At 31.6% G+C, this 23,766-nt stretch overlaps 2 protein-coding genes across 5 annotated transcripts in view; one reads left to right on the forward strand and one right to left on the reverse strand.

Annotated features, from left to right (window-relative positions):
- LOC126733767 (coronin-2B-like) overlaps positions 1-4,226 on the forward strand; it is a 34,102-nt gene extending 29,876 nt beyond the window's left edge. For both annotated transcript variants that reach the window (XM_050437162.1, XM_050437161.1), the window contains exon 11: positions 3,674-4,226. In XM_050437162.1, coding sequence (XP_050293119.1) covers positions 3,674-3,793 — 120 coding nt within the window. In that variant the 3' untranslated portion in view covers positions 3,794-4,226. The remainder of the gene's footprint in view (positions 1-3,673) is intronic.
- A 3,171-nt stretch (positions 4,227-7,397) lies between these two features.
- Positions 7,398-23,766, reverse strand: part of LOC126733762 (serine/threonine-protein kinase Warts) — a 73,237-nt gene continuing 56,868 nt past the window's right edge. For all 3 annotated transcript variants that reach the window (XM_050437157.1, XM_050437155.1, XM_050437156.1), the window contains exon 17: positions 7,398-20,599. In XM_050437157.1, the coding sequence (XP_050293114.1) occupies positions 20,512-20,599 (88 nt within the window). In that variant the 3' untranslated portion in view covers positions 7,398-20,511. The remainder of the gene's footprint in view (positions 20,600-23,766) is intronic.

Here is a 23,766-nt window from a genome sequence, read left to right on the forward strand (position 1 = left end):
CATAAGAAAATGTTAAAACTAAGAAAACACGTTCATTTTAAACATTTTTTTAAATCCCCCCCGCCCCCTTTGGGTTCATTTATTGCATTACATAGGCGCTGCGTAAGTACGCATTTCCTTAAAAAAATTTCAGAATGTTATTATTTCAACAATTTTTCAGTTAAGAGTTTAAAATTCAAAATACGGAAAATTTTTGAAATAAAATTTAAAATGTTGAGACTTTTGATAATATAAGTACCTGAGTTTAATAAAATTTCTTATTATAAATTACTAAATAAAGTTGTGATTTGTTTGTTTTTGTGCTATTTAATTTTATAAGTAACCTTTGCTTTGTGTGTAAAAATAAGCAATTAAAATACATGTTAAGAGTAAAATATTTAAGTATGTAAAGTATATACAGAGCTTACTTAACAATAACTTTGTAATAATAGTAAAGCCTAACCTATCTTAATAATAATTAAAATCAATCAATATCTTCACTATCACTTTCATCAGCAGAAATTGTTGGTTCATCAAAAAATGCCAAAACTTCTTAAGGGTACTGTTTAAGCTTTTTAGTAGATGATTTTTTCATATTGGAGATTAAAGGATCAGAAGATATTAAGAGATTACAAAATATATCTTCCATGTTTTGTTTTCTTGAAAACTTCCGTGCATGAAATTCTCTGAATCTTTTTAATATCTTTATTTCTTGATTCCTGGGCTTCTTCGCCAAGGTGCCCAATTGGAACCAAAAAATATGATATTATATCAGAACTGTGCATTAAGATTTTATGCACGAAAGTTGGCATATTGTACCACGGATACAATTCTACAAATTTTCTAGCCGTATCATGACAGTAATCCTTAAAACTATCGATTTTAATATGAAAACCACTAGAAATTATTAATAAAATTACTCTGAATCTAAATATCAAATCTTGATTAATGCCTGTAATTTCCGAAGCTTTAGCAGCATTCTCAAAAAAACGGCGAGCAGTGTTGCCGTCATTATTACTTTCAAAACCAGGTTTTGGTCGGTCAACCAATAGTCCCATTTCTTTAAAAAATAAGTCTTGGATTCGTTTTTTGGCATTTGCAAGTTTTTCTTTGTTTTCCTGGCCTCGCGCTTGCCATTGCTTAAATTCCATCTTATAAGATAGATGCAGCAAACACTCAAAAAAACGAATCCAAGCATGTAAAGATGACAAACCAAATTGAAATCTAGATTCGTCAGCAATTTTCTGTTTTAAAACCTTATCGATATTGTTAAAATCTTTGGATGTTAGATTACACAAATAGCATCTCTGAGTTGAAGTATTTTCAGTAACAGCATTACACAATTTGCCATCTATCATTATAAAATATAAAATGTGTTTTAAAAATACATTGTTTCCTTGAATATCAAGCTTTGTTGGTTGCAAATCTGAAATTTGTTGGTCAAAATATTGCTTTTCTCTCACTGATAACTCTGTTGTTTCATGCCTAAACTGGACTCTAAGAGGTCTACAGAATCGTGTGAAGGAAGTTCTGGGATTTTCCCAGATTACAAACTTATCTTTTGATTTCGGATCACCGTTAATGAGCTGAATTGGTACCATTGATGTTAAAAAGATATTAGCATCTGAAATATTGGACTCTGCAAACTGCTGTTTGTATTGACTCATCCCAGAACTCCCGTCACACCCCCATTTGCAAATTAAATTTAAATTATTATATTTTTCTTGGTTTAAAGAATTTAAAACTTCTTTTAGGGACTCAAATAACCTTAAAGATGTATGATCCAGCAAACTTTGAAGAGGCACTTCAGCAACATCCTCAGAAATGTTTAGGTTTTCTGGGTAGCACCTTTTTTTGCGGCAGTTATTGACTCATAATTAGGATAAAGAGTTGACCTATGGCTTTTTGCCGAATTTCTTATAAGATTGTATTGAAATTTTGTCAATTTAGCCTCTACAAAAAGCGATAAGGCTTCGTCCGCTGAAAATGGTATTTCACATTCTTTTTCAAGAGATTTTTTATATTTTGATGCACGGGTTGGTGATGACAATGCAACATTTTTTAACACATCTGCTTCATCCAGTTTACCTTCGGACCTAAACTTCATTTGAGCAGCAAATGTTAGTTCTTCAGGGCTTCGATCTGCTTGCATCTGTTCAGTTCTTCTTCTTTTTGATCGGTCACTTAAATCTAAAAATCCAGTGAATGGCCTCCCTCTACTCGATAGAGTTGTATCCTGCATTTCGGCTGGTTGAGCTTCATTCATTGCAGAAGAAAATTCCAACTCAATATTTAACCAATCTCGATTTTTATTTTCAAGTGCAGTTTTATTTCTTGATGCTGATGACCATTTTGTGTCATATTTCTCGATGAATTTATATATGACTTTTGAGGACTCTTCTGACAAGCGTTCAACTCGCATGGTAGAGGTCACTTTTTCTGCCAAATAACGGCACTGCTCCATTCTTTTCTTGGACTGACAAATTCCTAACCAACTGACAAGTTGGCTTCTTTTAAACCAAGCAGATTTTGTTGCTGTCCCTGAAATAATAAGTAATTTTGTTAATTATTTTTCATAAGATTTTGCCATTTAAAATTGGTTGCCATATTGAATTTTAAACCCATATGGCAATTTTTTTATTTCTATATTAAATTTTCTATTAAATGATGTTTTATTTTATAAAAATTAATTTATTCTTCAAGTTAGTAGCAGAAAATTATTTCTTGCGTTTTGGACCTACAAATCTTTAAAAATATTTTTTCGTCAAGATCGCAAATTATCGCAGCAACTTAAGATTGGATCTTACAAAGGACTTATTAGGCAATAATTTAAAACTAATTTAAATTCGGGAAATTACGCGAAATCATACTTTTAGCTTAGCAGAAGATCAGAAATTTAAATTTTTAAAAAAAATTAACTGTTAACTTTTCAAAAAATCAGTAATAAAAAAAAGTAAAGAAATATTTTTAATTAATATAATTTTTAATATTCTACTTACCACTAGCAATAGGCTCCATTGCTGCTTTACAAAATTTTCACCCACACTTTGCCGAAAAACTAAATTTAAATTACTACTCTTTACAGGCGCTTTTGAATCACAATGAAATAGTCTCCACGAACATCAACTTTCAACTAAAATATTTCTGCAAGTGACAAGACGAAAAACAAAAGGGTAATTGTTTATTATACCCAGGTAACTAGATAATTGAATTATACTCAGAATAGGCCTTAATTGGGAAGTTGGTATTTCCGATTTATGGCCGGCTTTTCCCCGAATTTCGCCTGTGTGCATCGCCTTAAAAGATTGCACTTACCTTACCAACTTACCAAATACCAAGTTTCTGGTAAAATGAAAATCCTGCAGTCTCCGTTCACTTATTTATTAAGCATTAAGTTTTTTAAAATTCCCGACATATTTCGGACACAGTGGTGTCCATCATCAGGGGATAAAAGGTTTAAAATTGGTATCAGATATACGCCCCAGGGTTTGATTCCATGTCAAAAAACCCTCAATTTCTTTTCCTATTTTATAATTTTTAAATTTATTCGTTTAAATTTTGTTGTTAACAAGGACCAAGCAGTATCAACTGTTTCTTGAGGGTTTTTTTTTTACATGGAGTCAAACCTTGGGGCGTATATCCGATAGCAATTTAAAAAAACTGAATGTTTAATAAATTTGCATTTTTTTTCTAGCTAAGACTGGCCTATCAGTCCCAGTCGGACGAAATAAGAAAACTAAAGAAGCAACTCTCGAACAGCGAGCAACGGGTTCGAGAACTGGAAGAAATCGTGAAAAAACTCTCGCAAAAATAAGCGACTTTTGACTTTTTAGCTATCGTGCTAATTTTCACTTGTAGCACTGTTGCTTTTCAGCGGGTGCTAGCCGAATATTTAATCACTTTTTACAAGTTACCTTTTTAATTTTTGGTACTTTTTTTTCCATTTTATTGTTGTTGTCTAGACCTAGTCAAGCTCAATTTTCTTCTTGCATTTATCTTTATCATAGTGATTTATTGTTGTACTGTTTTATATTTTTATACCTAATTTATTATTTTAAGTTTTAACTTAAGATGCTTAAATTCCATTTTTATATTAGTTTAGGTAACAAACTGTCAGTATTATTGTGACCTTTGATGATTAATTAGTAATATTTTTTGTATGCCGAATTAGCTTAGTAGCTTTACGAGCTTTCTGCCAAACGTGGAATATTTTTATAGTCTAAATAAACCATATAGATATTAGGCCATTATTTGTTTTATTGGTTCACATATTTAAATCTAACCGTATATTTTTTCAAGACCAAAAAAATATAGACAGGTCAAATAAGGAATAAGTTAATTAATTCACAAAGGCAACTTCAAAGAATGAATCAAAGTCAACGGAATTTCTGATGATTTATCCTCGCAAATATTGGTTCCAGTTTAAAGTCCAGAGTTATCCCCAAGTATTTAATTTTTATCCCAATAGAGGAATTTGAAGTACTTGGAGGTCCTAAGCCTACTAACTTCCACCTATATAATATGTAAATGGCACCAGTGGCGGCTTTTGGGGTAGAGCCACAGTGCCATGGCTCTACCTAATAAACGTTGAAAATAAAAAAAATAATTTATTTTTTAAATTTTACTTCAGTCCAAAAAAATATCTGTATATTAATATTTAATACCAATTATAAAATTAAAATACTGGAACGCAGCCAGTGCAAGATTCCGCAAATTTCGCTAATGCGAAATCGAAGACGTAGTTGTCGTGCCGTATCGATGCGTGTTACATCGAATAATCACAGCAAATGTCCTTAAAACAATGTGGTAAAGCTATGGCAAATTAAATAATTTTGGGCTGGGCTCCAAACCAATAGAATCTTTTCTAGCGAAGCGTGCGTGATAGGTTATGATTATTCATCGGGCGCTCGCGGTTCCGTTAAAAACAATGAATAAAATTAGTTTTTTAAAAGCAAATACATTTTCCACTTTAACATTGGAACAAAAAGTAGAAATAAAGGAGTTAGGGCGACCTAAATAATAGTAAGAAGCTAAATATAGAAAAAACTCAAGGTGGACAAAAAGTGCGTTCGCGTAAATTAAATAGGAATATTTATGCCAAAAATATTTGGGTGTGCGGGTGTGATACGTCTAATAAGCTATTTTGCTTTATGTGTGTTTTATTTGAAGGAGAGGAATCCTGGTCTCGAAGAGGAACAGATGATCTTGTTCACGTATGGGAGAAAATGAAAACACATGAAAAATCCAAGGTACAGATGAACATATTTTCAATTTTTCTATGCTTGGTAAATTTAATATAAAAACTCAGTTAAACTCGGCATACGGGAGCCAACTTATTAAAAAAAATAAATATGTGTTAAATCAAATTATAAATTGCATTCGTTTTTGTGGTGCATTTGAGTTGGCTCTCAGAGGCCACAATGAAAAAGAGACATCCGAAAATAAAGGAATATTTCGGGAATTAATTAATTTTAGCTCAGAATTAGACAAAACGCTTAAGGATCATATTCAAAAATCAACAGTTTTTAAAGGGAAATCCAAAATAATACAAAATGAGCTTCTAGAGTGTATGTTAGATGTATATCATGAAGAGGTGACAGAAGAAATAGGGAACTCTCCATTTGTGGCTGTTATCGCCGACGAAACCACTGACGTTGCTTGTGAGTTTCAACTCGTAATTGTTTTAAGATACTTGCATGCTGGTAAGCCTGTTGAAAGATTCTGGAATTTTTACAATCCAAAAGACCATGATGTTGAATCAATCTCCCAGTGCATACTTCAAGTTTTGGACCCTTTACTTAAAGATCACCCCAATAAATTAATTGCGCAAAGTTATGATGGAGCATCGGTTATGAGTGTATGTTTGAATGGAGTACAAGCAAAAATTAAAGTAAAATACCCTTTGGCTAATTATATTCACTGCTATGCACATCAAGTAAATTTAATAATGGCCAGTGCGACTTCCATTAATTCCGAGACTCGAATTTTTTTTGCAAACTTGACTGGGTTATGTTCCTTTTTTTCTGTTTCTCCTGAAAGAACCAAAATATTGGATGAAGTTATTGAGAAAAGATTACCGCGCTCATCTCAAACTCGCTGGAATTTCCAATCAAGAGAAATAAATACTGTTTATGAAAATAGGCAAGATTTAATTACTGTAATGGAAATTATTGAAACAACATCACGCGATAACACGTCAGTTAATCAAGCCAGTGGAAATAAGTTAAAATTGCAAAGTAAAAATTTTGTTTTCTATCAATTTTCCATAAAATTATGCCTCATGTAGAAGTATTTTTTAATCAGTTACAAAAAGAATGTACGGATTCGGTAAAAATAAAACAAGACTTACACAACTTTGAAAGAGCAATACAACGTATTAGGGATAATATGGACCAAATTATTCAGGAAATTGAAATAAATACAACATCACAAGGTGAAGGAGAACCACAATCAAAGAGATTGCGTACCTCTGTAGTAGAAAATACTAAGAAGCAAACAGCTTTAGAAATCTGTGATGCAATTTTGATGCAAATAAAATTAAGATTTAATTTCACTGGACACTTAGTGGCTACAAATTTATTTGCCCATGAACAATTTTCCGTGTATAGAGAATGTTTTCCAGAAAAGTACCTAGAAGAAACATGTAGAGAATTTTCTTTTTTAAATAAAAATAGGCTTAAAACAGAATTGCAAGTTTTATATGAAAGAGAGGAACTAAACTCAATTTCAGGATCTGGAGCTGTGCCACTCTTGGTGTTATTAAACGAAGACTGCTTAAAATATACCTTTGAGGAGACCATACAATTATTAAGTGCCCTGGCAACCATGCCTATGACGACATCGGAAGCAGAAAGGTGTTTTTCAATGTTAAAAAGAATTAAAACTTTTCTTAGAAACACAATGAAAGCGGAAAGACTCAGTGCGCTAGGTATGTTATCCGCAGAGAAGCAATTTGTTAATTCAATTCAAAGGACTTTAATAATAAAGTAATCGACAAATTTGCTAACAAAAAAGAACGAAGAATGTTTTTTAAATGTATATTTTTATCTACAAAAAAAATAGAAAACTTATTGCGTTATAATTTTGATAATAAAATGTAATAATTTCGATCACTCGTTCGGTCATGATAAAATTAGATCAAGGTTTGGCCCTACCTCCCTGAACTGTCACGAGCCGCCACTGAATGGCACCTATGTGGTCTTAAGATGACTGCTGTTTAATTAGACCTTCCTCCTATTTCCTTTTTCGATTTTTTCATTGCCTACTAACACACTTAAGTAAAAATATAAATTAAACAAGGTCAACTGCTTGGCAAGATATAACATATTACTTTGTTATAGTTTTCTTAATATTTTATTTATTTTAGCACAATAGGGGAGAAGTAAATATTCTTGTGGACGTTTATTACTCGATATGTCTCAATTTTAAAAATATATATTTATTTACACACATTTACAAGAATTTAAAACTAAATATTAGTAAATATAGCCAGCACTGTGTATATTTTCATAAAGGAACCAAATGTAAAAAAAAAACAAAAAAAAAACTAAAAATGAGTACCTAGAATATTGATAGACTAGAAAATCATATTCTAAATTACAAAATAGCTAATTATCACCTAAAAAATAACATTTTTTTAAAAACACTGCTTTATCTAAAAAATATAACAAATAAATATCTTAATTACACGCGCGGAAGGTTTAACTCGCGTTAAAACGTTCCCCCATCGATATGAGCAAAAAAAATATAATAGTATATATATATATATAACTCTAAATATATATTATTCTAACACAGCATTTTAAATAAATTAATACCTAAACTAACTTAAAAGAGAGAAAAACGAAAATTTAGTACACACTGTAGTGGCTTTTTTCCCCATACAAATCTAATTCAATAAGGCAGTGTAATAAACAAAGAAAAACATTATTCATCCTTTAATTAAAAACAATCACTTAATAAGTTGAATATTTATTAGATATTTACATAATTGTGATACAGGGCGCTCCGTTTTTTAAGCAGTAATTAAATAAAGTTCGACATTTCGAATTTTGCGTGCACCATTAATTTTTTTTTAAAACTGATTATTTTTAGTAGACGTTTCTAACAAAGTGTGGTCACCCTCGGGATTCTATAAAATGTCCATTTTCCACCTAATGCAATTTCGCTATTAATTGTATGAGTCAATGGGCGCATTGAAAATATAGTTTTCATAAAAATTGCTTAGAATAATGACTTGCTGTTCTCTAGGAAATGCTTAAATTTATTGTTTGAATTTTGAATTTATTTCCATTATAGTGGAAGAAAAAGGATCAATCCCAAAAAGGTAATTTTCTCAGTTTTTGTTGGTTTTTTACCAAAATGGAGTGTAAAATACCAAGAGGTAAGTAGACAAAAAATTCATGCCTATAAACCATGGAAACACAATAAAAAAGTCCTCTAGAGTAATTCTACATTTTTTACATAAGAAAGTCAGGAAAAAGTAACAACCGATAACTCCCATCAATTTGGTGATCAAAAAAGAAAGTGGGGTATCGTAAAATTTGTGGAAAAATAACATTTTATTTATTTATTAAATAAAAGAACAATTATGTAGACCAAAAATGGCAATTTCCTGAAAATATATAGAAAGTTTAGCTGTTTTTTGAGGCCAAAAATAAGTATTTTACAATTTTTTTCCAAAAATGCGTAAGACAGTAGTTACTGGCATTCTTTTGGTTTTTGACCAAAACTTGTTGGGAAATTTTAGTATTTTCAAAAGTCAATCTCATAAAATCAACAAAAAAAGGTCTGATATAAAAATTGCAAATGTTTCATAAGAAAGCCAAACAACAGTAAAAATCGATAATTACCATAAATGTAATGTAAACAATGAATGCTAAAAGCATTAAACTTTTTTGAATAATTACTATATATTTATTTATAAGGAATCTATTGGTCAAAGAGAAAATTTTTATTTTATATTCGATACAGTGGGAGAAAATCGTGGAAAATTATTTAATGAAAAAAGGCCATTTCCTCAAAATGTATAGAAAATGTAAATGTTTTTATTTTGTTAATAGACGCTCCCTTTAAGAGCAAAAAGAAAGGTGTTTTACACATTTTTTCCAAAAATGCGTAACATAGAAGTTATTGGCTTTTTTTGATTTTCAACTGCCTGGAAAATTTCGATTTTTTTTTCGAAATTACCCTAATAAAGAAACCCTCAAAGAAGGGATAATTTACCTACAAACTTGTACTCTGGAAATTTGGAAAAATTTAAAAAAACACCCCAGAATCGACTTTTACTAAAAATGTGTAAGAAACAAGTTATTGGCATTTTTTTTGGATAACGACTGCCTGGAAAATTTTATTTTTTTTAACTTTAGCTAAATGAAAACATTTTTATATACATTAGTTTCTATTTCCCATAGCAAACCCAAGAAAAGGGGATAATTTTCATCAGAACTTGTACTATGGAAATTTTGGAAAATTTTAAAAATACCACAGAACCGACTTTTCCCAAAATTTGTAATAAAGAAGTTATAGGAATTTTTTTTGGTTTTCGACTGCATGGAAAATTTCAAAATTAGCTGGACTGAAAAAGTTTCATGAGGAAAGTCTCTATTTTCCATCGGAAACCTTGGAAATAGGGATGGGATGATTTCCTTCAGAGCTTTTACTATGGCAATTTTAGAAAATTTAAAAAAACTTCCTCAGATTCGACCTTTCCAACAATGTGTAAGAAAGGAGTTACCGATTTTTTATTGGATTTCAACTGCCTTGAAAATTTCGATTTTTTTTAACTATTTTTACAAGAAAAGTCTCTATTTTCCATAGGAAATCCTGAAAAAAAGGAATAATTTCCCTGAGAATTTGTACTAAGGCAATTTTGAAAAATTACAAAAAAAAAATATCAGCATCCACTTTTGTACAAAATCATACCCTGAAAATCACTCAGACCTTCCTTAAAATCCCTAGAGTCAATGTTTTCCCCCAGGATAATGGGAAAGAACTACTGCTCCCGAATCCTGGACAAATCATTAAAAAACCAGGAATAATTGTTATTCTCTAGGACATCCAGGATCTTCTAGAAATCTTGGTAAAATCTTTTTTTATCCTTATAAAGATTGGATAGCCAATCCATCTTATAACCTAAATAGTATCCAAAAAAACACCTCCTTGAATTACAGTTTTTTTTTTTAATTTGGGACATTATGTAAATTAAAGAAAACCAACAAATAATATTTGAAAAAAGTAACAAATCTTCAGAATACTACCGTTTTATTTTTTTCTTGTTAAAGTATGTGATAGAATTAAGAGTTTTAAGAAAAAAAGGTGTACTACATTTATTCCAGTTGAACAAAGCGTTTTCGAAATATTTGCAATTAAATATACTGTTAAAAACACTAAAAATGAATAAAATGATTAGAAAACATTAATTTAACAAATTTGCAAAATGTAATTTTCTTAATCCTGTCACCACATAGCGTCTAACTTCGAATAAGGTTATTTGTATATTCCCGATTGTTGGAATCATTGGTTTCTCTAGTGTGCGAATTTCATCTGTATAAAGTAATGACTTATAATATAACATAATCCAAAAAGAAAAAATACAAAGGATCAAAATCCGGAATACGCGGAGGCCATGGAAATTCACATAATTTTTAACTATCCACCACTATGTTAATTTGTTATCCTAGAATCCGTGTTTAGTATTTTTGACTGTGCAACAGAATGTTTAAATGAAAATATTTCAAATACGGGTTGTTTAACTGAAATAAACGTAGTATACCTACTTTCCTTAAAAATAATCGTTTTATCAGTTACTTTAATAAAAAATAATAAAACGATACTAGTAAGAAAATTATAGCATGAAACGGCATGCGATTCCTCATTTTTATATCGATATCTCAAAAACAACATGAGCTATACACAAAAAACAGATCCGATACGCTGTATTTTGATTATGAGTGACGTTTTCACGAGTTTAATCAAGGCGCATCCATTATAACCTAAAAATTGTCAATTTGTAGAACCCTGAGAATGACTCCGTACTGATCGAAACCTCTATCATTAACTTATTAATAAAAAATCATTAATTCAAACCAGTTTCATCATTAAAAAAGTGTTACTTATTGTCAGATTTCTGTTTATTATTTCCAGGAAAAAGACAAAAAATTCTAATTGTCGAAATCTCAACTTTAAAATCGGACACCCTGTACGTTCAGCACTAAAAAAAATATAAGATTTTCCAAAAATAGTTTCCCATACTATTACGACTTTACATCACTGTCCGGCGGTATTAGTACAGAAACTGGTTACGATATCACATTTACGAAAATATTTTATTAATTAGTTTTTAGCACCATAAATTGTTTGTGAAAAAAATTCTAACTATAATAATAATAGTCTTTCCATAACAAAATAAAAAAAAAAAAAAAAAAACTGTTCAACTAATTGAGCTCGAGTAAGGCATACATCTAAGGCAGAGACTTTGGTTAAAACGACAAAAATGCTTAAAATGATATGATGAGGATACGGCGTAATACTCGTTTTAGCTTAAGGCACTATATATATATTTTTTTCAATTTATGATATGGATTTAAGTCAAACCGAGTGTGGTTGCAGTTTGGTTTTTAAGCAGGTAAGAGTGGATATTTTTGTTTTGAAACGGGGGTCCGGTAAAGTTAAAGGGACGTCTAAAATTCGATTTTTTTTTGAAAATTTTTACATAGAATGTTGAGTGTGGTCAAAATATTGATGAAAAAGTGAGGATGATTGGAAAAAATACAAAATTTTGGAAATTATGAAGGTTTTTCTATATACGTTAAATACGTAACTATTGCCGGCTTGCACAAGGTTTTTTAGCTCTTGATTTTGCTATAATTGAAAAATATATATATTGGGGCAATTTTGGAACTTTTTGGGTGCTAAAATTGTAAATTTATAGGATTCTTTATCGCTTTGTACCCCTATAATACTATAATTACATATTTTGTAATTTACACACACGAAATATAAAACAATAACCTTATTGACGAAAATGGGAGTGGCTTCACTACGTCCCCAGTAGTATTTTTTGGTTGGAACACTTTTTAGTTGGATGGGTTGGCTGTGGACTCGATTTTAGATAATTAAGGCATAATATACCCACTTAGATTTTACATTACATAAACAAAACACATTTATCAGGTGTTAAAAAATAGGTAAAAAATAGGTATTTAAATAAATAAAATTATTTGATATTTTATGTAATTTTATATATAATAAATATACATTTTGAAAAAAAAAACATAATTTAAGATATTTAATTATTAATAAGTAAATATTAACGATGAGGTTTAATGTACATTAATTTATAGTCAAAACAATAAATATCTTTAAATTCATTATAGGCATTAGGAATAGGGATAAGGCATAGAAATTATAGGCACAAACACGCGTGTTTCTGGCTATAATTCCCATTTTTTAACTATTATCCCATTCCCTAAGTAGGGCTCAAACGACTACCCAACCCACTACTTAGCGCCAACCCAAGGTTCCAATCCCTTTTTCAATGCTAACTCCACATGTACGCCAACCACACAGTCCCATGTGCGCACAATAATCGTACTAGTACAGTAGCCACTCCCAATAAATATGTGACATTTTGACATTTTTTTTTATTTATGAATAAATCCGTATTTGCATATTTGATATTCCTGATTTGCTTGTGGAAATTTGTGTTTATCACCTAAAGAAGTGATGTAAATCCTTCTAAGTTGCTGAATTTTGTTACTTAAGGGTTTAAATTTAAATTAATAGCATATATAAAGGTCAACGTGATGCCTAGTCGCAAATAGAGTGTAGTTAAGCCGGGTGTAATTGTGAATCATACGTAAGTAGAAAATCCTTTATAATTTTTAAAATTTTACATTTTTTTACTTCATCCTCACTTTTTTATCAATAAAATGTTCAAACTTAACATTCTATGTAAAAATTTTCAAAAAAAAATCGTTTTTTAGACGTCACTTTAACTTTAACGGACCCTGAAACGGTTTTAGGGTGAAATCAACCACCTGAATGCGAGGGTTTTTTTGTGGGGTCTCAGATTAGCAAAGAAAAATTCGAACGTGGCAAAAACTTTAGAAAAAAGTCAAATCGTTTTATTATTATTGTCTCTTGCAATCGAATAATAATTACACTTTAAACTGGAAACCTTGTTTTTTGAAAATTATATACGCTGTGTCTGCATTAAGGTGTAACTATCCCTTATAAAAAAAAAAACTGTACTTTTGGAGTTTTCATTCGAAATTGACTAATTAACTGAAAATGCCAGGAAGACATGCAAAAATCAACTGCTTACAAAGACTAAATTCTTATTCCAAGAACATCCGTTATTTTTTTTTTATGTAATGTCAATTATTTCATATAATTATTTAGGTTTTGCAAAAATTGAGAAACTTATCGAAAGAGATCGTTCAAAATTCCAGGTCAAAAACTTTGAGAATTACTCGGAAAATCTAAAATAAAAATACAGTAATGTATGGATAGTCCGAACCCCGTATAATCCGAACGCCCCAGTTGCGTAAAATTGATTCCATAATCTGAACACCGTAAATTCCGTAATCCGAACTGTCGGTACGTACGCGAGCGTGGGCGTCTAGTGCGAAAAGATGATGCAACGTTTAATTTATGTGAGTAATTCATAATTGTAAGTTTGTTCTTGCAGCAAGACGTTGCGTGGTTTTGACGTGTTTTATGGAAAGAGTAGAGTTATGTAGTTGTGTTGTGAGTTGCACGCTGCATATATGTATATGTATCACATATTTCATTTAAACCATGGTTTCTAAATGTAAGCATGTCACATTAAGTCTTAAACAAAAGGCTGAAATTTTACGTCTGCTGGATTCCGGACGTTCATTCACGTCCTTGGCGACACGTTTCAATGTCGGGAAGTCAACAATATCCGATATCAAGAAAAAAAAGAGTTTATTATCGTCATATTAGTAGTAATTAATCGTTATGTGTCGCGTACTGCAAAAAGGGCCGCGAACAAGAAAAACGATGCGCGAAGCGGAATTTTCTGTTGTTGAAGATGCAGTGTATACATGGTTTTTGCAACAGAGAGCACGACATACACCAATTTCCGAAGCAATCATACTTCAAAAGGCTCGCCAATTTTTCACAGAAATGAATAATGACGAAGGAGTCAACTTCGAAGCTAGCAGAAGATGGTTTTAAGGCTTCAAACACAGATTTGGGATCCGCTCGTTGAAAGTTACCGGGGAAAAGCTGTCGAGTGACGAAAATGCTGTGGAACCCTTCCGTATAGAACTCAAAACATTGAGCACAACAAAATATTGAGCAACTCGGTCTTTCTTCAGAGCAAATCTATAACGCGGACGAATCGATGACGATTATACGATATACAACGATTATACTGGCGCTGCCTTCCTGAAAAGACATTAGTACACGCAGACGAAAAGGGTGCCCTGGATCGGAAAATCAATAAAGACCGAATTACATTTATGCCTTCTGCAAATCCAATGAAGAGAAATCCCAATCCGTGAAGAGAAAGCCCCTTTAACCCTTTATTTCATCTTGTTGCAAATTTGCAACATAATCCTAATGTGTTTAGAATTTGCCTATCCTGTAAAAGATGTAGTATTTCCGCGCTGTATCATATATGCTACATACCTCACAATGAATAAACAATTTCATCCAATTGCCTATAGATGTCGCGATCGGCAATATTTGAAGATTCATCGTTCAGTGTATTGTAAACAGCTAATGGGTCGTATCGTATAAATAAACGTTATTGAGTTATAATTCAATTTAGTGTGAAAATAATATATGAGTGTCTACTGTTCGGATAAAAAGGTATGTAAAAATAAATATTTATAGACAAATAATTTTTTCTTCCATAAAAAAAGTTCTATAGGTACTTGAACTTATATGTAGCAAATTTGCAACAATATGATATAATTGCTCTATAATATACCTTTTACTTGTAGAAATGGAAAGTCGAAATACTAGAAAGCCGCTTACTGATGACGAGTTACCCAGTATATGGGATAACTGGGACTTCAGTGAGGATGAACTTAAGGAATTTTCCGTCATGGATAGCAGAGATGACCCCGAGTTTGATCCCCATCTAGAGGAGAGCTCTGATTCGGATGATGAAGAAACTATCAACGAAGTGACACACATTATAGGTGAGAATTTAGATGATGTCCAAGCAGCCATATCAGAAAATCTCTCGGAAAATCCAGAAAATGTACAATCCGAAATTTTTCAAAACAATATACCAAGTGTATCAAAAAAAAGTAAACCCTCAATAAACATTACATGGCACAAAAAAAATCTTCAGACTCCTGATGGAGCAAAAACATTTCATGGACAGACTGATTTTTCAAAAGAAATTTTAGATTTAGAGACACTTTTTCAATTCTTTGCCTATTTTTTCTCAAATGACTTATGCAACAAAATTGTACAAGAAACAAATTTGTACAGTGTGCAAAAAATCCAAATAAGCCAGCGAATATAAATATCACAGACGTTTATAAATTTTTAGGAGCTTGTTTATATATGTCAGTCTCCAAATTGCCTAGAACACGATGTCACTGGAGACAATTGTTATACAAAAAATTGTATAACAATCAACCGATTTGAAAAATTAAAATCCGTCATACATTTCAATAACAATGAAAATAATCTTGACAGATCTGATCCTCAATATGATCATCTCTATAAGCTCCGGCCAGTATTAGATGCCCTAAATGAAAAATTTTCTTCTATTCCCCTGGAGGGCAAGCTATCCATTGACGAGCAAATTTGTGCAACGAAAACTCGACACCACCTAAAACAATTCAAATTTCAAAATTTTTATGTTATGCGACACCTTTGGTTTTTCCTACAATTTTGAAGTCTACACTGGCTCAAACTTTTTTACGAGGGTTTTACCCGAAGAGCTAGATCTCGGAGCCAGCGCCAATGCAGTTGTCAGACTGGCTAGGATAGTTCCGAATAATTTAAACTATCAAATATACTGTGACAATTACTATACTACATTACCGCTTTTTACCTACATGGCGAGAAGGGGCATTCGGCGTAATCGAATTCCTCAAAGTAAACGAACTGAAGAAAAGCAGTTCAAAAAAAACAGCTAGGGGCACGTCGGAAGAGTTTGTTACCACTAGTGATGGAGTTGACCTCAGTTTAGTTTCCTAGAATAACAATAAAACGGTCACCCTTCTCTCAACCTGCTATGGAGCTGAACCTTTCAAGGAGGTGCAACGATTTGATAAGAAAAGAAAAGAAAAGGTGTTTGTTTTTTGTCCAAATATTATATCAGAATATAACCAACATATGGGAGGGGTGGATATGTTAGACAGCCACGTTGGAAGATATAAGATTCCTCTAAAATCCAAAAAGTGGTACCTTAGGATATTTTTTCATTTTGTCGATGTAACGGTTATAAATGCTTGGCTTTTGTCAGAAAAAGTCAATAAAATAAAAGGAAAAACTAATGAGTTTAATCAATGGGAATTTAGGCTGCAGGTTGCAGAGACGTTATGTCTCATAGACAGCTTAAAAATTAAAAAGAAAGGCAGACCTTCCTCATCAGTTGAAAAGGAGGTAGCTGCGAAAAGACAACGAGGGCCTATGCAACATGTTCCTCCCAAAGACGTTCGAATGGATAACGTTTCCCATTGGGTCAAGTATGATATTGCACGACAAAGATGCAAACTGCCGGGCTGTAAAGGTTTTACCCACTTCAAATGCGATAAGTGTGGTGTTTATTTATGTATTACAAAAGATAAAACTGTTTTTATTCTTTTCATTGTAATTAGGCCTTTTTTCTCCTAAAAGCGTAATTTTTCAATTTTTCATGCTGCTGCAAATTTGCAACAAGACAAATTTTGTTAAAAAACAAAAAAAAACTAATAAAAATCTTTTTTATGATCATCTATTACATAGTTTCATTATTTTTTTTCCTGAATATATTTTTTTCCACCCGCAATAAAATCATGCAATCAAGGGTTAATACTGGCAATGCTTCAGCTCACAGACCAGGCCAAGAACTAGCCAGCCATCATGGTAATATTCAAGTCATGTTTCTTCCATCTAACTGCACTGCCCTGGTTCAGCCGATGGACCAGAATGTGATCCAAAATATAAGTCACATATCGAAAAAGGCTGCTGCAAGAGGTACTTGTACAAGATGATGAAAACATTGCGCATCTCGCTAAAGGATGCTGTGTTTGCATTAGCCGAATCTTGGAAGCAAGTGCCTGAAAAACTGGTGAGAAAATCGTGGTGTCAACTTCTTTCCGCCAAGGACATGGATGAATGGGATGAAGAAGATTTGATACCCTTGCATGTTTTACGAGGAGAAATATGTGATTCTATTTTGTCAGATGAAAGACCTGATCTAGTGGAGTTAGTGAACAAAGTGAATCGTGCTGATAATCTGATAGATAAAACAGAAGTTGAAAAATGGACAAGAGGTGATGACGAGGAAAATTTGGATATAGAGATCTTAGAAGATGATGAGATCATTGCTCATTAGCAATGATCCTCCTGCGAAACGTCGCAGGAAGAAAATTACAAACCTGATGACGAGGATGAACTTATACAAAAAATGTCCAGCAAAGAACCGGTGATCTCATTTGATAAGATGAATTGCCACTGCATGCAGTGATCCATCTAAGAAGAATTCGACAGAAGGCTGTCGATCTAAGCATCAAAAAACCTGTTCAATGAACTCTGGACAATTTTATTCAAAGAAAATGTTAAGAGGCAATGAAGTATGTCCATATTATGTATGCAGTTAACTGTTTTCTTATTTTTCTTCTTAGATAAATTTTTACTGAATCTTTTGTTTGATTTCCTGCTAAGTTTATTTTTGTTTTGAAATATGCATTTATGTATGCACATAAATAAAGGTTTTTAAATCCATTATGTACAAATATGTTTTATGGCGATAGTGTATTTATATGGTGAAGAAAATTATCTATTAACCGAACGTGTCGGATTATAGAAATCATGTATTATAAATCCTATAATCCGAAAGTTTTGGTAAACCGAACGGGGTCTGCCAACTTTCTGTTCGGATTATCCATACATTACTGTACTAAGAATTTTAATTCCTGGAAAATATGAAAAACTATATGAAATAGTGGTTTTGTTCTAAGTATTTAAAGTATGTTAATTTATGATACTTCGCAAGAATTTAGATTATTTTTGATATAATTCCAGGCATTTGAGGAAATGTTAAAGGTCTTCCAAAAATTTGAAGAAATTCATGGGGAGAAAACTTTAAATTATGTGAATATTAATTAATTCAAACGAAACATTAGCGGAATATAAAAAATTGAATGCTTGGAAAATTAAATGAAATACTAACTCGTTCCACGCATTTAAAGTAATTTTCAAGACATTTTTAAAAGAATATTAAGCTATTTTCGATCTTCTAGAAGCTTGTACACCTTTTAAATATCTTCCAGTTATTTAAAGTTAGTTTTAATTCTTTCTAGACTCTTAAACTAATTCTTTGATGTTAGGTACAAAGGTCTTAAGTAATTTTTTGACGAAATCCCGAAAAATGTTGGTCTTAAGTCAAAATTTTTTCATTCTTGACAAAGTTACGTGAATATAAGCAGTAAAATGGTAAATGCAAGACATGTGAAGCCTTTAAAAGATTGTAGAAAAAAATGTTCACAAACACTAAATGAAGACGTTCGAAAAAAAATTTTTGATGAATATTGGTCCTTAGGATCCCATAGCAAAAGGGTAACATTTATTGCAAATCTAATTAATTCCAAAGATACCCAAGTAAGCCGTAAAAGAAAACGCGACTCTTCAAAAAACAGAGAAGTAACTTACGAATATTTTTTTGAAATAAATGGAAAAAGAATATCTGTATGTAAAGATTGTTTTTGTAAGACTTTGGGTGAAAAGGAAAAGTTCTAAAAGTGGTTTTAAAAAACAAAATGCAAAGCACTTCTGGCATTACTGTTGAAGATCAAAGAGGTATAACATCTTCCGTAAATAAAAAATCTGAACAGGAATTAAATGAAGTGCGTACACATATTAAATCGTTCCCTTCTCACGAGAGTCATTATACAAGACGTACAAATGATAAAAGGTACCTACCATCGCACCTAAATCTGCGAAAGAAAAAGAAAGACTTGTGTTCGCTTCTTTCTTTGGTGCCACCAGTGTTTCACCAATTTTATCAAAATTTACCTACCGATACTAAAGTTATTGATAATGACCCAGATCTAGTGGATGAAGCAGTAGAACAAGAAGAAAATTAAATACTTACTATTAAATACTTAAATGAATCAATTAGTTTTTAAGGGAAAAAAAGTTAGTTTGTGTTTTTTAAAACATGTATTTTGATATTATTTGCCTTATTAAAAGTTACTCCATTCTGACATAAGTCCTTTATTAAAAATCAGTAAGCTAAAAAAAACTTTTTTTTTGTTCATAAAGACTTAAGTCATTCAAATTTTTGAAAATACACTTTTCTAGATAATGAATAGTATTTGATCTAAAAAAGAATTAAATACTCTGACTAATATCAAAAACTTCAGGCTTTAAATTAATAATCGAATTTACAGCAATTTTTTAAATTTTCAAATTCGTTTTCTGAAAAACTATATTTTTTGACTTAGTACTTTATATTTTCAATATAATTCCAGGAATTAGGCAATTTGGTATTTCTTGTGGAAAAAATTTCAAAAGGCCTCAAACGCCTGGAACATTATTAAGAATTAGTGTAAATAAATTGAATATGTATACAGCCAAATAAAAGAAACAACTTCAAATGCTTGAAATAATTTTAAGAATTATTCGAAAGCCAATGAAAAATTACTTTTCTTTAGTTTTACTTTTATTTAAATATCTGAAAGGTATGAAACATTAAGTCAAATAGTCGAAATGCATCAAAACTAAGTTTAAATTGCTGAAAATAAATCCAAAACTGCCGGGGCAATAATTCCCAGCAAAGAAAAAAAATTGACGCAGACACACCGTATATAAGGTTGAAAATTGGTATATATGCCAAATAAAACAATTCTTTTCGTTTAAAGATCCCTTTTAGTCACTTAGCCCTTTTGGCGTCCGCTTTATTTTCAACCATACGCTTCTTTCTATTCCTGCCTGTACTTCTTAAGCTAGAGGTACACCAACACTTACTTATTAGCATTGAAAAACTCCTTTTATATAAAATTCATCTGAATGAATTTTGAAAAAGTTGATATTCCTCCACCTTCCCACAATAAAATCCAAACTATCGCAGAACGTTGACACAAAAAAAAAAAAAGAAATAAAACAAACAATTATTCTCACCTTCCCAGAAGTTACGTATACAAAATTTGATTGATATTTTTTGCCCCGATTCAAAAACGCGATTCACGCGCGTCGACTCTCGATCGGGCGAATCGACCGGGTGAGGTTTTCAGACCCCCCGGGAAAATAAAAACGAACCAAAATTTCGACTTTGTAGACCGGGTTTTTTCACGGTCCGCATGCAAGTCCTGATTAAGGAGATGCGACGGGTCACACGTACACCGGTCCCCCCTGGTTCTCGTTGTCGTCCAGGTTGATTTTGTTGAAGGCCGCCACGCCGCCGTCGTCGAAGAACCTCCTGGAAATTCGTGAGAAAATTCGTAAATTGAAAGTTGTGTGTGCAATTTATTAAAGTATCTAAGTTATAGTGTCCAGAATATTAGGAACTTTAAAAGTATTACACGGTTTTAAGTCACGTAGTATGCAAATTGATAAAAACGAGTTTAAATAATGTTAATTATAGGGTTGAAAATATCTTCGGCTTTTCCAAAATATTATTATATATTCAGATTAAAAAAAAGGCAACAGAGAAAATATGCTTCAAATTTAATATATTATATTTTTTTAAATTGTTAGTCCTATTTTGATGATTTTTTGGCCGACTGTATAAAATTATATTAATTTTAATTGGTATACGCAGTTTTCTAATAAAATTTTGTATTTAACTTATTATACGGGGTTAATCAAAGGGTGGTTTCTTTACTCTAACATTGAAACACCCTGTGGACTAAGCTGGTTAGCGAGTTTGTATCAAAGCTTGTTTTTCTGTTATAACAATATCTGAGCATCTGGGTTTTTTGGTTCATGTCAAAAGAAACCTTGGTTCATTTTTACAAGCGAAGTGAATTTTCCACCCACAATTCACTACCTACTTTTGCAATTATTATTAGGTTTTGGTGTTATTTTAAGTCAGATACAAAATTTTATAAGAAAACTAAGTATACCAATTAAAATTCATATAATTATACAGGGTGTTAGTAAGTAAGTGCGACAAACTTCAGGGGGCGATTCTGCATGGAAAAATAATGACAGTTTGCTATATAAACGTATGTCCGCAAATTCTTCGTTTTCCGAGATACGGGGTGTTACAGTTTTTTTTTTAAAATTGACGATTTATTTATTGCTCTGAAACCGGTCGAGATATGCAAATGAAATTTGGAGGGTTTTAAGAGGTAGTTACCGCGCATTTTTTGACATGCAATTAAGAATTTTATGTTCACCTTTGGCGCGCATACGGGTAATGATCTCAATTTTTTTTAAGAAAAAAATGGTACGCCACTGAGATATTTTAAATTAAAAATACTTATTGAATTCCTCGTTCAATTTGTCACAAAAAACCTCTCTCCCCTTTTTTTCGTATTTATTTACTACCACCCTTTATACAATCCGATAAAAAATCATTAAAATAGGACTAAAAATAAAAAAAATATTATATTTTAAATTTCAAGTTATTGAATTTCCTCCGTTGCATTTTATTTCAACTTAACAGTATTAAAAATTAGGAAATATTAATAATATAGAGACATTTACTTCCATTGGGAAAAATTAAAACCATGCATTAAGAGCTTTTTCAACTTTTTTTTTATAAAAAAAGACAGGCTCAGGTAACTTGATTCATAACTCTTCTTCTAGTAATAAGATTAATTTGAGTTTTGTTTTAACAATTTCTTAGGAAGGTTTTTTAGCTTCCGTTTAGAAAAGTGCTACAACCCATGCATTACATTTTTTTTTAACGCGATTTTGGTAAATCAGATCCATGAGGAAAGACAGTTTTCAATAACTTGAGTCGTAACTTTACTTCTACTACTCAGATCGTCGTGATTTTTGTTTTAGCAGTTTCTTGGGAAGGTTTTTTTAACTTCCACTGAAAAAACCATTAAAACAATTTGCAAATCATATCCATGAGGAAATATGTCCCAAAATAAACAACCATATTTATGTACCAATACTGTTACGGATTTCCCGCGGGTTCAATAACAACTAGGCAAACTTGAACACTAAATCACTACTTCACTTACTATTTCTAATCACTTATTGATTATTTAGCATACTCAAACCACGGCTATAAACTTCAATTAAACATCGAATCAGATCCCTATATAGTATACAGTCAGTCAAAATGAAACTGGTACACCTAAGGTGTTTTACATTCTGTACAAATAACGTGCAAAATATTTCCAACTATATATATCTGCAATCAGCATTGCAGAGCATAATTGAGTTTAATTAATTTTTTGTCCTTCTTTTACCATATGGGGCGTCAGCGTGGACAAACAAGCGTTGTAGAACGCAAATTAATTATACAACATTGGAAAGATCATTGCGACAAATTTCCAAAATGGTTTGTAGGCCGCACTCTACCGTGCAGGGAGTTGTGGATCGTTATAAAAGTGAAAATAGAATATCAAATAAAGTAAGGAAAAGCCCTCGAGAAATGTTTAATTCGTACGATGAACGTTGGATTCTCAGGAAAGTTGCGGAAAACCCGAAAATATCTGCACCGAAGTTGGCAAAAAAAATTGAGAAATATTTACGAAAAACAGTTAATCCTCAGTCAGAAATTTTCTAAAAAAAAAAAATATTCATAGTAGAGTGGCTCGAAGAAAACCTTGGATCAGTAAGGTAAATAAAATCAAGAGGTTAAGCTTTGCTGAAGAACACAGGGACAAAGATTTTTTATTTTGGAAGGACGTAATTTTTACGGATGAGAGTAAATTTTGTATTTTCGGATCAGATGGACAACAACGGGTGTGGAGAAAGCCCAATGAATCTCTCAAAGAACAAAATCTACGAGCCGCAGTAAAGCACGGAGGTAGTTCAGTCATGGTCTGGGGGTGTATGTCAGCTACAGGTCCTGGAAATCTACATTTTATAGAGGGTGTAATGGATCAGAACATGTATTTGGACATACTTAAGCAGAATTTAAAGGCAAGCGCACGAAAATTCCGAATTGAAAAAAAATTATCTACCAGGACAATGATCCAAAGCATAAGGCACACTAAGTAAAGAATTGGTTGCTCCATAACTGTCTAAAAGTACTTGAAACTCCACCGCAAAGTCCAGATATTAATGTCATTGAAAACTTATGGTCACATTTGAAAGTTGCTATAAGAAACCATGAAATTTCAAACAAAGAGCAATTAAAAGTAGTGATTCAAGAAGAAATATCACCCGAATATTGTGAAAAATTGGTGCGATCAATGCCCAATCGTTTGGCAGATGTTATAAAAAATAAAGGACTACCAACAAAATATAATTCTCTTTTTTATGTTTTTTTTTCCTGTATATTTTTAATGGTGTACGAGTTTCATTTTGAGTTGTAAAATCGAATGTAAATTTAATTTTCTCATTTTTCTTAAAACTTCTTTTTGTGAAAAATATATTTTTACTTTTATTTTGTCTCTCAAAGTCCATCATATAAAATGTATTTATTATTTTTTTTTATGTAAGTAAAAAATATATTTT

This window comes from Anthonomus grandis, chromosome 3 (genome assembly GCF_022605725.1).
Source record: "Anthonomus grandis grandis chromosome 3, icAntGran1.3, whole genome shotgun sequence".
Lineage (NCBI taxonomy): Eukaryota > Metazoa > Arthropoda > Insecta > Coleoptera > Curculionidae > Anthonomus > Anthonomus grandis.